This window comes from Colius striatus, chromosome 11 (genome assembly GCF_028858725.1).
Source record: "Colius striatus isolate bColStr4 chromosome 11, bColStr4.1.hap1, whole genome shotgun sequence".
NCBI lineage: Eukaryota > Metazoa > Chordata > Aves > Coliiformes > Coliidae > Colius > Colius striatus.
This window is the reverse complement of record NC_084769.1, coordinates 16,726,005-16,741,796: the sequence shown is the minus strand read 5'-3', so window position 1 is coordinate 16,741,796 and position 15,792 is coordinate 16,726,005. Positions and strand designations below refer to the sequence as shown.

Here is a 15,792-nt window from a genome sequence, read left to right as displayed (position 1 = left end):
GCACTGCAAAGCCAAGACAATGGCTGTTCATGGAAGTCTGAAGTCACACAATGGTACCCATTGTCAGGCTGCATTACAGTCAACCCCCTAAAAAAGACACAAAGCCAAAAGGGAGTATGTGCACATGGGCTGAGTTCACATCACCTTTAAGTCAGGACACATCGAATGGACAACCAGTGCCTGTGACTGAGGTTTTTCGTCTCTGTGAGCCCTAAGCCCCAACATAATATTGGCACACCACAAACGGTGTCCCCACGGCACCAGTGATCCCCTATGGACCAAACAGGCTGTCAATGAGCAGGAGGGAACAGGAAGCTGATACCACAAATGAGGTAAAGCCAAATGAATTCTTTTCTGTTGGAAACAAATGCTTAACGGAGAAATGAGAATGAGGATAGCTGCCCTATTCTCTTTCAGTTTTCAATTTCCAAGTTTCTTTGGGCAGCTGAAATGCCATTTTGATTACAGCCACCATCCCCTTGGGCTATATCCTCCATCCTGAAAAAAATTCCCATGGGACTGACAGATTGCTAAGAGGACCCCTTCTCAAAGCAGTCAAGATCAACCAACCTGCTCAGCCACATCTACAGAACATTCAGTCAGATTCAAAGTCTCTTTTTCCACCAAACTCTCCTCCAGTTCCTGTAGCTGTAGCAATACAGCTGTAGTGATGGGTCAGACACTGCTGTAAGGTCACACCTTCCAAGACACCTGCCAGCACTTTGCTCTTTCCTTCTACATCATCTAAGACAACTCTAGCCAAGCTCCTGACTCAGGTTCAACAACGAGTATAGAGTTGCTAAGAATTCCTGGTTTCACCCTAGATTCCCAGAGGAAACAACAAATTTTGAGGATCACCTGACCAAGTCACATAATTGTTGATACAACAAATTCTCCTAGGACATAGACAGGGTTTGGACAGAGCAACAACATGCATTCACAGAATCACAGAATGATCAGGATTGGAAGGGACCTCTAGAGATCATCCAGTCCAACTCCCCTGCTAAAGCAGGTTCACCTACATCAGGTCACACAGCATCATGTCCAGGTGGGTTTGGTAACTTTCAGAGGAGACTCCACACCATCCCTGGGCAGCCTGTACCAGAGCTCCCTCACTTGAACAGGAAAGAAGTTTTCCCTTGTGTGTAAGTGAAACTTTTTGTGTTCCAGCATTTGTCCATTACCGCTTGTCACGGAGACAATAGGAAAAAAAAGGCATCCCACACCTTTGACATCCACACTTGTAAATGTTGATAAGATTCCCCCACCCCACTCTTCTCCAGGCTAAACAGCCCCAGGTCTCTGTAGTGTTTCCTCACAAGAAAGATGTTCCAGTCCCCTGATCATCTTTTTAAGGTCTTTCAAGAAGTTCCCTGTCTCTCTTGAGCTAGGGAGCAGTGACAAGTGACCACAAAACTCCCGTCTCGGGCCTCCACATTCCCATTTCTACCTCTTTTGGCACAGACTGCTGTGGCCTGCTTTAGGGCTGCGTGATGAGATGCAGTGAGACACGGCGCAGGGCGATGCAGTGTGGTGCAGAGCTTTGTGGTGCACTGCTTTGCGGTGTGTTGCGGCGCAGTGCCACGCGGAGCTTTGCGGTGCGATGCGATGCGGTGTGGTGCGGTGCGGAGCTTTGCGGTGCGGTGCGGTGCGAAGCCTTGCGGTGCGGTGCGGCAGTGTCGCCCGCTGGCCGCTCGCAGCATTGCCGCCCGGCAGCGCCCGCGCCGCAACACCGTTCCTGTCCCGCTTCCCTCCACGCTCTCCGCTTTGTACGACGTGGGGAATTGGCAGCCGTGAGGGCTCGCCGGCACAAAGCGCTTCTGCTGAGGAGCAGGCGCGGTGCAACGGCGCTCCCAGGAGAGCTGGACAAGTGCAGGAGATCTGCGGGCACAGCCCATGCAGGGAAGCAGGTGGGACTACCCCAGTCCACATCAAAAAAACATCTCATGTCCTCTTCCCCCTATTGCCACCCTGAACAGCTTCCACCCTCTGCAAATACCAGTCCCAAAGGTAATTAATAACTTCTGCAGTAGGAACAGAAACCACCTGAGACCTGTGCAATCGCCCTGAGATAGCACCGTAATGAAACATACCCTCTGCACCTGTTAACGAATGGCTGCTTTAGAGCAGCTGGGTGGGCTTTAATCAGCAACTTGTCCTTTAATTATGACCTCTATGTTAATGAAGAAAGCACAGAGGTGTGCAGGGCTGTGACCCAAGCACACTGAGGCAAGGATAAAAGGCAGTATGCAGAACACTATCCTGTCTGTAAAGGCAGCATGAGCCAGTGACACATTCCTCCACACTGTGGCTGTCACAGACAGCTACAAGTCTTCAAGGCAACAGGTAAATCCAAATTTGCCATGAGCACACCCACCAGCTCCCCCCTTACAGCTGGTTTTAGCAGCTCAAAAACTCCATGAAAGAGAAGGATGTATTTAACCAGGGGACACCCACAGCTGTTCCAAGGCCTGAGCAGTACTTTTCTGTGGTGGTCACTGAGGCACTGCCTTTCCCATGGCAGATGAGCCACATCCATGGCCCCTGATCACTGCTGAACAAGTTTTGCTCCATGCAGGTGGTGATGGAATTTCGGACCTCTTCAGCAGCTTCACACAGAACAGCAATTACCACTTAATAAGCTTCCAAGCTGTCAGGCCTCCCCTGCCTCAACCGGCTGCATGATGCCTCCTTGTAGGAATATGGACCCTCACAGAGCAATCAAAGCCCCTCAGAGGTAGAGCTATATGGCCACATCACCAGAGGAATCTCCTTCCAAGCACATCTAGTGTTTCATCAACAAGGGCTTTTGCACAATGAAGTAGCAAGCAATCAGTGCTCACATGGTTTCATCATGGTTTCCCAACAAAAGGGCTCACATGAACACCTTTAGCATAATGGAAGTTGTCTTTCCTTTGATGTAGTTTATGAAGTGGTGGTGTTGCTCAGAAACCTTCTGGAAAGCACCCTGCTGAGGTAACACACAGACACATGGCCAACACGTCCTGAGCTCACTCATCTTCACATGAGGGCAGCTCACTCCCCACTTCACCCCTTTTCCTGGAGGTCCAAGAAGGACACAGAGCTGTTTCTGCACATCCACTCTACACCAGCTCCCCAACCCTTCCTTCTCACTGAGGTTTCCCTAAAAGACAGCTCAGATAACTGCAAAGCAGATCCTGGAACACAGCACTTCACAAACCTATGTAGGAAGGGAAGCCAAAGCCAGGGACAGCACCCTCTGATAAATGCACTGGTCAGCAGCCACTTTTCACGTAAGAAAAGCAGTGGCAAAAATGAGTGTTGAGCTGGGTTTCTTGAACCCACAGGTTTCCTTCATAACCCTTCTGTAAGAGAAGATGCACCTTCAAAAAGCCATGATAGTGTTCATCTACATACAGCAAAATGAGCTGCTGCTTCTAAGGAGAGGCACCTACTGCCACCTCCACCTCAAGCCTGTCACACACTTTCACACCACAGGCAGAACAAGGTGTGTCAGTGCAGAAATGTGCAGTGCTCTCTCTCCCAAAAAGCAGATTGTCCGAGTCCCAGGGACTGACCCTCGTCCCTGTTGGGAGGTGATGTGAAGGCCGTGCAGGCTGGGCTGAGTCACAGTGTGTACCCTGAATACATTCATTTCCTTATTAAGGGCAGTTTAGAGCATGGAATTTAAAATAAAAGCTTAGGGAACAAGTTCAGGGACACTGCACGTGTCTGAAGTTTGACTGCAGTCAGACTCTTTGCAGCTTGGGGAAGGGCTCCCACTTAGGCCCAGTTCTGGATCTATCTTTTGAAGACATCAGTCTGGTTAATGACGTTATTGCTGTAGCTCATCACCACCCAAATCCATTCCAGAGCTTAAGTTAGAGCAAGAGCAACTACTATCCTACCTGCTCACTATTTTTCCTCCAGCAGCTATCAAGATTATTAAGACTCATGTTTTCTGACCTGTGTTGTTAAGGACAGGAGATGCTGTAGTCACCAAAAAAAAAAAACCCAGACAAAACCAAACCTCAAACCAAATTGAAACTCTCCCGACAAACAGACCACAAAAAATCCTCCAGCATCTTGGCAGTCCAAAGGGATGATTTGGAGGCAACTATTAACCCAAACAGTAGCTTTTCCTCCAAGAATGAATGTCCCAAAGGTTGTCTCAATATGAAAATGTATTGTTGCAACTCCATATGGATTAGGCAACTCAAAGACAGAGGAGCCTGTGAGTGGGCCAGGGAAGCACAAGCCATAGTGCCCAGGTGGATACAGCTTGAGATCTGCAGAGCAGAACACATTACAGGCTGTGCTCAGGAATAGTCTGCAGCTGGCACTGGAAAATCAGCATCATCAGGCAGGAACAGAGGCTGCTCTATAGCACTCCAATCTCTGTGCCCAAGCCAGGCCTGACTCTTTTCCTCTCCCTCTTGCAGCTCATGCCCCTCACAGCCTACTCTGCTCAGCCCTCCATGGTGAGGCCAGTGATGTTTACATGTTCCCACTTCCCCCTCTCCAGTCCTCTACTCAAGGAGCTCTACACTGTTCCTCGAGGTACAGACACAAAGGACACATCACCACTAGCAAAGTTTCTTCAAGCTAGTTAAGCTTCAGGTTCACCTCAGCACATTCAAACAACAAAGTTGCAATTAACTGGAACAGTGCTTTTTAATGGCTTCACCAGTAACAAGAGCCACTCAACTTCAAGTGCTCAAGTGTAGATGGAGAGTAATGAGAATATGTGAGAGCAACAGCTCTGCAGACACCAAGGTCAAGTAAAGGAGGGGAGGAGGTGCTGTGGGCCCAGAGCAGTTTTCCCTGCAGCCATAGAGGCCACAGGGAGAGCAGAGATCCACCTGCAGCCTGGGGAGGACCCCACACCAGAGTGGGGGGATGCCTGAAGGAGGGTGATCCTGGGAAAATGCTGGAGCACACTCCTGGCAGGATCTGTGGAGAGAGGAGCCCCTGCTGGAGCAGGTTTGCTGTCAGGACTTGTAGCCCTGTGGGGGACCCACGCTGGAGCAGTTCATGAGGAACTGCAGCCCACAGGAAGGACTCACAGCACAGCTCATGCAGGGGACAAGTGTGAGAAGGAGTGATAGAGCAGCTCTGGTGGACACGGGGCATCCAGCCAAGGTCAACCCAGCACATAGAGCAAGACAGACACAACTTTCTGCAGAGATGAACGCAATTCCACTCCATTATCACCTTTTTATTGTTAAAGGACAGATCTTGACAGTGGGGAAACAAAGGCTGTGTCACCAGGAGAGCAGGAAGCAGCTTCTACTGGTCTTTCAACTCCTTCAGTCTTCTGATGGCAGATTTGACTGTCACTGCAGAGGTGGTACTGGAAGAAGAAGCAGTCATTTGTACGTGCCAGTGGTGGGTTTTACTGAGAAAGCACTAATCATTTCAAATCATCCCTGTCTGACTGCACTGTTAATAGGGGGCTAATTCCACTTCTGATTTCCACAACAACACAGCACACACACACACGTACACACCCCCCAACCCAACTGCACAAGCTGCATTGCAACCCCAGTCACACAGCCACACACAGGCACAGGGGCTCAGCCCCACAGCAACTGCTGTGTGTGGGGCAATGCTGTCAGGATGGCAGGTGAGGAGTGAAGAAAGGGAGTAAGCGAGGGCACCGTCACAGTGAGGATGATACTGATTCAGTACTTTTAAAATAAAAGCAAAACGTGGAGTCTGGGGGGAAGCTGCATTTAACCTGGTTTCACCTACTGCAGCTGTGCCTCTGAACTGAAAAGGCTGAGGCAGTACCACAAAAAACCATCGCCTCCACTTTGAAGGGAGAGGCAGGAGCTCCCTCACACAATTACATTTTTATACATTGAGAAGAATCAAGGAAGAAAAACGACCCCTGGGTTAGAGGCCTAATTTAGTAGAAGCTGTCGGAGCTCTTTTTAGATTAGGTCAGAAGGAGATCTGCCAAGTGTCATCCACACAGAAGATTCCACCCTGTGATGGCTGAATGAACCAGCCATTCTCTCTGCTCCTTTTCTTCCAACATCACCAAAAAAACTGGGCCAAACAGAACACTTTGTACAGGCAACAATGGTAGTTCACATCTCCACTAAGAAACACTGCTGCAGCCAAGGCACAGGAGAGACTACTTAAATGGAAATACTTGTTTCATCCTTTGCAGATGTTTCAATTCAGTTGAAGTTTGGGAGGCTTACACTTCTGAAGAACAAAGCAATTGCTTTGATAAAAGCCCAGGGAGACAAAGACAGTTTGGAGGGGCCCACCAAAACCAGCAGCACTAATATGATGGCTAAAATGCAACACTCTCAGAAGCTGCACAAACAGACACTGGAAAGAACCGCAATCAAACCCCACACATTCCTTCCCAATCACATTTTGGCACTGCAGGAAAAAAACACCCTCACATATCACTAACTTGAGACAGATCTACTTCATGGTTAGCAGATTTAACATGAAAATTCAAATGAAAAGCTGTACTATATCCCAGCTATAAATGGTGATAGGAGCCTCTTCATTCCCTTACTTGTAAGTCCAGGCACCACCAGCAACTGTCTTCATGCAGGATCCGCAGTGCCAGATACCCACAGCCTTCCTCTTCATTTTGGTCTGTTAAAAAGGCAAAATAAAACCAAAGGAATACAGTCTCCATCAAATGAACAAGTCAAACCATGACCTTGGGGTAAGGACTTCACAGCACAGCATCACCAATAAGCCTGGTTAAGACCGAAGTACTGGGGAATGTTTTTATTCAAGTTCTTCAGACCAGGGAAAGTCCTGAAACACTTTTTCATTCCAAGTGGGTCACTGTTTAAGCATATCATCAAAAATTCATCTCTTTCTGAAGGGAGAAAAATGGGAAGGAGTGACACTGGTCCTCAGTAACTGATGCTCTCACCTGCTTTGATGACCAATTTAACACCACTATTATCAGTGCTCCCTGGACACCTTCAGACTGCTCCAGCCCAGAGTGCCTTTGAAGGGCATCTCCAGAGCAGTGGGTACTGAATTCCTTGCACCTGGGCAAGTCTCCAGCACTTTGCAAAGACAACAATGGGTTTGCCTACTCCTATATTGGATTTAGGCAGCTCTGCAAGTGGAGTTATCAACATCCTCCAAATGAGAAAGACATTAAAGATTTTTTTTAATCGAAGGATTTTTAAATTTCCAACCACTTAAAAATAATTTAATTCCTGTAACTTCAAAGATATTGTAAATCCTACCTTACAGACATTAACAGATCTGAGCAAAACACAAGCTAATGGGGCCTCTCCAACAGTCAAGAAGGGATTTAAGACTGAATTCTGATTATGTACATGAGCAGGTAAGATTATTTCTCATCAGAAATTCTTCCCCATCCAGAGTTACACACAAATCCAAGTAAGTAACTGCAATCAAAAGCTTTCAGTGGGAAGTCAGCTCTTCTCCTCCTCCAGGTAAGCTGTAAAGTTACTGAAGAAAAAACACTAAGCCTAAAAACCACACCTTAATTACCAAGAGAACAAGTGCACTGTTTTAATTCTGAGTCTTTTTGCTAGATACCTAGAATGTGTCACAAGGCAACATGTCTCACCATTTTATGTAATGAAATAGGTTTGTTTTCATTTAACTACAACCAAACGTGCCCACAAACTGCCTATTAGCTTTTTGTTTTATAAGGGAGTCACAGAATCATGGAATCATAGAACGGTAGGGGTTGGAAGGGACCTTAGAGATCATCCAGTCCAACTCCCCTGCAGAAGCAGGTTCACCTAGATCAGGTCACATAGGAACATGTCCAGGTGGGTCTTGAAGACCTCCAAGGAAGGAGCCTCCACACCCTCCCTGGGCAGCCTGTGCCAGGGCTCCCTCACCTGAACAGTGAAAGAGTTTTTTCTTATATTTAAATGTAACTTTCTGTGTTCCAGCTTCATCCCATTACCCCTTGTTCTGTTGCTATCTATTATAGAAAAGAGGTATGTCCCAACCTCCTGACACCCACCATTTAGATATTTGTAAATGTTAATGAGATCTCCCCTCATTCTCCTCTTCTCCAGACTAAACAGCCCCAGTTCCCGCAGCCTTTCCTCATATGAAAGACAGTCCAGTCCCCTGATCATCTTGGTGTCCCTGCACTGGCCTCTCTCCAGCACTTCCCTGTCCCTCTTGAGCTGAGGAGCCCAGAATTGGACACAGGACTCCAGATGAGACCTCACCAGGGCAGAGTAGAGGGGGAGAAGAACCTCCCTCGACCTGCTGGCCACACTCTTCTTGATGCATCCCAGGATATCATTGGCCTTCCTGCCCACAAAGGCACATTGCTGGCTCATATTCAGTTTATTATCAACCATTCCAACAGTAACCTAAAGCTCACACTAATCACTGTCTCAAAACTAGTCATCTCTTCAGTAGAACTACTAAAGCACCAAATTGCATTTTTATCACCAAGTTATTTTAAAGACTACTTTTTTCAGGGAAGGAAGTCTCTCACCTTTCCACAGAAGGAGCAGGTATACTTGGCATGCTGGCTAATTTCAATCTTCTTCACCATTTTCCTAAGGGATGCACCGTAACGGGTACCATATTTACCCACAATCCCGACCTTCTTGGTGCGCTTGGCCTGTTGGGAGACAAACCAGAGTGAGCTTCAGCTTCCCCCAGATGACCACCTCCCCAACACAGCAGCAACATGCTCGGCACCCCCACAGCACCAAGGCCACTCCCTGTCCTTGTAAGCACACCATCAGGTGAGAAAGAGCAAGAGGCTCACGCTGCTGCAGCCTCCCAGCTCCTGCTGATACCAGACACCAGAGATTTCTCACCTACAGACCCAAATACCCATCTTTACTTGCTGTTTTACACAAGCATGATTTGAGGTTTGAGTTAATTGATGAGAGAATTGGAAGCAAAGGGTTTAAAGTGCTTAAAAGCACTAGTGCCTGCAGACACCTGTGAGTGAGAGGCCTTCAAAATCAACCTGAGAAGCAGCCTGACAATAGCAGCCGTTCTGGTTTTGCCATAAATTCCTGTGTGACCCGACTGAGGGGAAGCAGCTTTAGCAGGGGGGTTAGCTTGGATGACTTCTAGTGGTCCCTTCCAACCCCTACCATCCTGTGACTCTACTGTGAGACTGAGCAGAAAAACAACTTCAAAACAGTTTCAGGGGGGCCACGGTGTTCAAAATAAGTCAGTTGCTTCACTTCTCTGTGCTGTCTGTAGGGACAGTTCTTTGTTTCTCGGGGTACATGCCTCAGGAGGAGCGATCTCTCGTGCAGCCGGCGCCGAATAAACTAACGCTGCTTTCTAATACCAGACTCAGTGTCGGAAAGTTTCCTCTGGGCTGGTTTAGGGGAAGGCCTCCGGTGCGCCGCGGGCCGCAGCCCGGCAGCCGGAACCGGGCAAAGCTGCGTCCCTCCTGCGGGCCAGCTCCTGCGGGCCAGCAGGCGCTCGCAAGGGACGCGGGGCCGGCAGAGCCGCCCCCAGCCCCGCCGCCGCTCACGGTGCAGCCCATTGGGAGCCCAGGCCCGGCCTCCTGCCGGCCCTTTGGCCTCCCAGTGCATCCCCATCGCCCGCTCGGTCCGACAGCCCCTCAGTCCCACGGGCCCCCCGCTGCCCCCCATTGTGGCCCGCGGCCTCAGCACGGCTGCCCCGGGGCAGATGGCGGCGGATGGGCCGCGCCGCCTCAGCTGCACTCACCATCTTCCTGCTCGGCGCCGACGGGGAGAGGAAGCGGCTGCTGCGCAGGCGCGGGATGAGGCGGCGCGGCCGGAAGCGAGGGGACAGACGGGCACAGCGCGGGCGGGTCCCGGCGGCGGCGCGGCCGTGCGGGGTCGGTGGTCTCAGCGCAGCTCGGGGTGCCGCGGCCGTGCGGGGTCGGTGGTCTCAGCGCAGCTCGGGGTGCCGCGGCCGTGCGGGGTCGGTGGTCTCAGCGCAGCTCGGGGTGCCGCGGCCGTGCGGGGTCGGTGGTCTCAGCGCAGCTCGGGGTGCAGCGGCCGTGCGGGGTCGGTGGTCTCAGCGCAGCTCGGGGTGCAGCGGCCGTGCGGGGTCGGTGGTCTCAGCGCAGCTCGGGGTGCAGCGGCCGTGCGGGGTCGGTGGTCTCAGCGCAGCTCGGGGTGCAGCGGCCGTGCGGGGTCGGTGGTCTCAGCGCAGCTCGGGGTGCCGCGGCCGTGCGGGGTCGGTGGTCTCAACGCAGCTCGGGGTGCAGCGGCCGTGCTGCGTTCCGTGCGTTCCCCTCACGCAGCGGGGTCACAGCGCGGCCTGGCACACGCACCCCTCAGGAAGCGCCGCGCAGCACTGTGATACCCGAGCGGGGCTTCAGCCCCGGCAGCTCTGGAGGATGTGGCCCTGAGGGACAGCGTTCAGTGTGAGGTTGCCGGTGTTGACAGTTGGATTCGATAACCATAGGGGTTTTTCCCAGCCCAGGTGGTTCTGTGAGCTCAGATGCCTGGGTTTCCACCCAGGGAGGTCCCATGATGAGGAGCGATGGGGCAGAGGTCCGTTCGCTTTTTAAAGGGAGGCAGTAATAGGCAGATGTCAGGATTGAAAAAGGAGCAGCAAACCAGACTGGAGTTGCAGAAAGGGTAATAAATACCTACCTCTAAATCAATGAGGGTGAATTCTAATCTTAAGACATACAAACGCTAAACCCAGAGGTTTCAGGATGACCCGATGAGGTGCAACCACAGCATTTACCCCATCTCCATGAAGCCACCCAGCCTTGAGACAGCCAGCCAGAACAGCCTCAGAGTGCCGCCACGGAGGTGGGCTCCTGGCACCCAGTCACCCCAGACGCCCAGGGCACCCAAGGCACCTCTGCCATCAGCACCAAAGCACGAGGCTGGAACACAGGGAGGGCTCCTGCACCTCTCAGACCCTCCACTGTTCCTGTGACCACGCTGCTAAACTGCAGTGCTGAGGTGCAGTGGTCATAAGGGGATTAACAAACCATTAACCTCCATTAAGAAATGTCAGCTGCTCAGCCCAAGAGCCTTTTAATGCACAGAGTCAGCTGCAGCTAATCCCCTTCCCCTGGAGAAACCATCCCAGGGTATTTTTTACAACCTCATACCCCACTCCAGCTGCCTCAACCCATGACAGCTCTCTGCATGTACAGTCTGTTTAATTAATAGGGAGTTAATGGTTAGAGCATCCCCTGCTTCTACCTTTGTCTTCCCCTGGCCGAGGTCAATACTTTTGAGATGCTCATGATCAGGCACTGCATCCCCTCTTGGCTCTTGCTTTCAGGGTCTGAAGATTCACATTTTAAATTCCCTCTGGTTGTTCCCTCATCATCCCTGCAAGCTCCGACCCTCCAGGGAGATGGTGGGCCGGAGGCCTTTGTGAGATGAATGTTCAGCAGGGCTTTAGGCAGTTGTATTTATATCTAGGACATATTTGATATGTCCTAGGAATATATTTGTACTTTTCATATCCTCATCACAATGATGACTCCCAGGATACATCTTTGATACCAATGAATTAAAAGAAGAATAAAGAGAAATGAAGAAAATAGCAAGTTCCTTTGGCTGCTTTGTGACTATTTAAATTGTTAAAAAGAGAAATAATAAAAATTGCCAGCCAACTGCATCCTCAGCAGATCTACTGCTATTGTCCAGGCTGCCCCTACAGTGACAGTACAGCACATGGTCACATCCTTCATCTACCAGTATGACACCAACAACCCAACCCAGCCCCCTCTGAGGACAGCTGTCCCAGCACTGCCAGATGCAGCATATGTTTCAAATGACCAGGAAGATGGGTGGATGCAGACAGGCCAGCACAGCTCCAACCACCTGTGCCTCAGCAGCCCATCCTCAGGCTGGCCAGCTTTGTGTGCTGGAGTTCAGACTGCTCCATTTCATTGTTTGAGTGTTTGTAGCTGTTGTTCCTGGTTTGGAATCCTTCCTGAGAATATACCTTTCCCTGAATATGGGTGACAGCACAGACAAGTTTACAAGCAGGCATCCAGGCACAGTAAGATGCTCCAAGATCTAGAAAGATCACTTCCTTTTATTCTGCTAGGATTCAGGTAAAGCCAAAAAAGTTGCAGCTATACCATCTTCAATGGGCAGGTGCAAGAGTCCCCAGGAGCAGCCACTGCAAATTCCTGAGCCTGCCTGTGGGTCTCATTGGCCACCTGCACACTACCTTGTACAAACTCTCATCTGCAAGCCTTGGAGATCCCGTCTGAGCCTGCTGGCAGCTTCCCAGCTACTGCCCCTCCTATATGAACAACAGAGTAACACTGTAAATGGGCCAAGGCCTGCACAGTCTTTCCAATCCCTTGCTGTAATGTCTAAAAGCACTTTCCTATAAGGTTCTTCTCCCCTTTTTCATCTAGTAAGGATTAAGAGATCCTCAAGTACACTCAAAGAGCTTTTGTAACTCTGCAAACAAATCAGCTGAGATTTTATGGGTCCTAACACAAAGGAAGAGAACATCTAGCATTCCTGTAGCAGGGCTGGGATTTATCAATATATGGATAAGAGAAATTGAATTTATGAGAAGCAGAATCCACCAAGGGCACTTTCAGCAGATTTCAGAAAAATACTGTTTTGAAGTAGCTGTAGCTTTACACGGAGGAAGAAAATTACTCCTATGGGAGATGACAATATATACAAATAATGTCTTCCATATTTATTCTTTTCAATAGATAGCAACATTTCTCACTCCTTACTCAAAACAAGCCTCTTTGCAAGGAGAAAGATCACATGTCTTAGAAACAGGTTGAATACTCTTGTCTTCAAGAAAACAGCTGTTTTAAAATGGCAAAAAGTCTGTATTTATCTGCTGGCCAGCTGTTTGAGCAAGAGAAATGACATTTACTGCTTGGCTTCAAATATAGAGATGAAGCATTTCCTCCTGTTGGCCGGTCACACGATCCTTACCCCTGCTCCATTTGCACACACACCAAAGCATCTTCTGCAGCCATGAACAAAAGGCAAGTCCTTACCCAGCACAACTGCACACACAGCCTGTAGAGCATTTTCATGATGACACTCACTGAAAATGGGATAATCAAACCCTTTGATGCAGGAAAAAATATCCCAGTTATTATCAAGTTGCTTGTAGCATGAACTTTTTCTTCCTTGACCATAAGAGAAAGGTCATTTGTCCATGTCTGGGATCTGCAAACAGCCATGTTGGCTGCACAGCATGTTGGCTCCCAGCCTCCAGAACTTAAATGCAAACCTTTGGTTTGCTTTTCTCCCCACCCTTCTCTATAGATTATGGCTGTAAAGATACCCAACTAGTATCTCTGTGAAATTATATCTTCTCCTGTACTCCCTGGTCACATTTGCTTAACACTACCCCATTTCAAATTATTTTTAAGCATCAAGACCAGAAGCTTGAAATATTTCTGCTTGGGATTATGCTACACTGCACTGGCCATAACACACAAAAAAATTATAAGATGACCATGCAGAAATGCCTGAAAAGATCAGTCTTGATGAACAAAGCAATTTACCTTTACAGTGAGCCCACATCAAAAGTGGCCTCAAGAGCTTTTGTAGAGGCACCACTGCTGTGAAGCGGAGTCAGGCCATGCCCAGGGGATGGCAACTGTGCCACAAGCTTCTGAAAAGAATCAAAGAGCAGGTTTGCTCAGGTAGCAGCAAGGCTAGGAGTTCAGGTCTCCCTGTTCAGAGGGCTGAGAGCATTATAAGAGACTACCACAAATCTAAACCAGGCATTTTAATCACTGCATCAAGCATCACTGCTGCTTTTAGCATTCTTAGTGTAACCTGCATAGAGCTGTAATGGGAGCAAACAACCGGTCTGAGGGTACCAGCCTAACTGTCTTATGGAAGTGGCTGTTGATTTATCTATAAGCAAAGTATCATGGGAGTTTCCTTGTGAAAGTTGATGCATTTTAGAAAGCACAAAAGGAAGTGTCCTCAAAAAGGCTGATCTTTCAGCCATTATAAATGTTTTTTTTCAAAAAGCTAATATTTACACTTTTTTTTTTAAGCTTAAGGTTCAGATAAGAGATGACATTCTAAAATAGAAAAAAAAACCCAAAGTCCTAGGAACTTAAAGTAACTTTTTATTTAAATAGCTCAGTCCAGAACCAGTTTCTTACAAAACAAGAGCAAAACTCTGCACGTATCCTCCTCCCTTCACTCATCTGTAGAAATCAGTCTTCAGTCTCAACCAACACACACACTCTCCACTGATACAAGAAGCATGTGCCACGGAGCAGGTCCTAAGATTTCACTGATGAGGCCAGAGACAGTGTGCTCAGCAGATGTGCCTAACAGGCAATATACACCTCCGGGCAAGACAGCTATACTGCTTAGTTTCAAGGTACTGACTGCTCTGAACAGACAAAAATCTGCAGCTCTCCTTCTCCCCTCCTTCCACAAAACATCTTTTCTCCTCACTGTCAAGTTTAATAGCAGAGAGCCAGTTTGTGAGTGACCAAAGTAAGGGACAAATTTTGCTAGTGAACTGACTCCTATTAACACAGACTGACATTCTGGGGAGCCAGAAGGCTGATCGTTAAAAGCACTCTGCAGCCTGTTCAGAAGTTAGTTTTTCAAAACAGTTTTGCCTTAAGGACAGACTACCTTTATCTGCTTTTTAAACAAAACAACTCTGGAAGCTGACTTGCTGAAACAAAGCAGCATGCTTACTTGCCCATGGCCACTGAGTCACCAGCAACGTCAGGTCTCCAAAACCTGCAGGCTGCCAGATGCATGCTGCTCATCTGTCACACTGCCAGACGGCCTTTGTGTTCTTTGAGATGAAACACACTGGAGATACAGAAAACTTACTCTTTTTTGACTTTTCGAAAATAAAATACTTTAATACTTGATTGTGGGTTTTTTTAATTAAAAAAAAAATCTTCGTCACTGTCTTTTATTGTCACTGCTGCACTTTAAAAAACTCCTCAATACACTGCTTTTTGGGGGGACTCACTGAACACGTCTCTCCTCCTGTATCTTGCAAGGCACTGCCAGAGTCAAATTCACAGCAAGCATCAGCTGCCTCCAAAAGCAAAACTTCATCAGTGTCATCTCTGCTCTCAGAGAAGGTCTTCTGGAAAAGGTCGTAGATCGTCTTCTGCTTTGGATCAGTCTGAGAAGTTAGAATAGACAGAATGTGCATGTGCACTGTCATGTAACAACAAAGCAAGCGACAGTCAGAGGGCACTCCTGCAAGATAGTGCCCATGTGTGTATATACCACATGACTGATGTATCTCATACATACATATATATGTGTGCATGTATCTCAGAGACATATATATGCTATGGAGGCTTTCATGTCTCCCTGCATGCAGCACCTTTGGGAACTCTCTATGGAGAGTCCAAGTCAAGGCATGGATCCTGGGAGGAGCTGGAGAGTCTGGTCTGTGACATTAAAGGCAGCACAGGTGTAAAGTCAGCCTGCCAGCCACCTGCCAATATACACAAGCCAAAACCCATTCACCTCTCCCAGGGACCTGCAATATTCTCTCAGGTCACTTACCTTAGGGCAGTAATTAGTGGATTCAGCTGTTTCTGAGAAAGTAGTTTCTGAAAGACCGGCCTCCCCCAACACTTTGATTTTCTCTTGAATCATTGGCCTAGGAGAGACAAACAAATATTATTGAAAGGAAGAAAGTGTCATGCAAGGACACTGTGTCATTTACTATGTGTGGATGAAAAGAAGATACAATATGGATACAAAGATGGCATTTCTCCTAAAGCTTGTTAGTAGGAACCTGTCTTGCTCTTGTTACAACTTTTAGGTATATGCTGTCTTGGGATATCAATCAATCCAGTTGAAATAAGTAACAAGAAGAGGATTTTAGGCTCTGAATATTTGGAGA

At 48.4% G+C, this 15,792-nt stretch overlaps 2 protein-coding genes across 3 annotated transcripts in view; both read right to left on the bottom strand.

Moving 5' to 3' along the window:
• Positions 1–5,185: 5,185 nt before the first annotated feature.
• RPL37A (ribosomal protein L37a) lies at positions 5,186–9,741 on the bottom strand. Its single transcript, XM_062005171.1, has 4 exons — positions 9,673–9,741; positions 8,468–8,596; positions 6,524–6,606; positions 5,186–5,335 (listed from the first exon to the last, which is right to left on the bottom strand). Exons 1-4 carry the CDS (start codon positions 9,673–9,675, stop codon positions 5,272–5,274), a joined length of 279 nt encoding a protein of 92 aa, XP_061861155.1. The 5' UTR covers positions 9,676–9,741; the 3' UTR covers positions 5,186–5,271.
• A 4,273-nt stretch (positions 9,742–14,014) lies between these two features.
• The window catches only part of SMARCAL1 (SWI/SNF related, matrix associated, actin dependent regulator of chromatin, subfamily a like 1), a 37,776-nt gene continuing 35,998 nt past the window's right edge, over positions 14,015–15,792 (bottom strand). For both annotated transcript variants that reach the window (XM_062004963.1, XM_062004962.1), the window contains exons 16-17: positions 15,450–15,546; positions 14,015–15,057 (exon numbers count right to left, since the gene is read on the bottom strand). In XM_062004963.1, coding sequence (XP_061860947.1) covers positions 14,845–15,057; positions 15,450–15,546 — 310 coding nt within the window. In that variant the 3' untranslated portion in view covers positions 14,015–14,844. The remainder of the gene's footprint in view (positions 15,058–15,449; positions 15,547–15,792) is intronic.

What these genes read in the sequence shown, in the direction of transcription:
- RPL37A (XM_062005171.1), bottom strand. An exon ending in CCTGCTCCTTCTGTGGAAAG is followed by an intron (nt 6,607 to 8,467) that starts GTGAGAGACTTC and finishes CCTTTTTAACAG; the next exon opens with ACCAAAATGAAGAGGAAGGC. An exon ending in GGTGGTGCCTGGACTTACAA is followed by an intron (nt 5,336 to 6,523) that starts GTAAGGGAATGA and finishes TTCTTCTTCCAG; the next exon opens with TACCACCTCTGCAGTGACAG.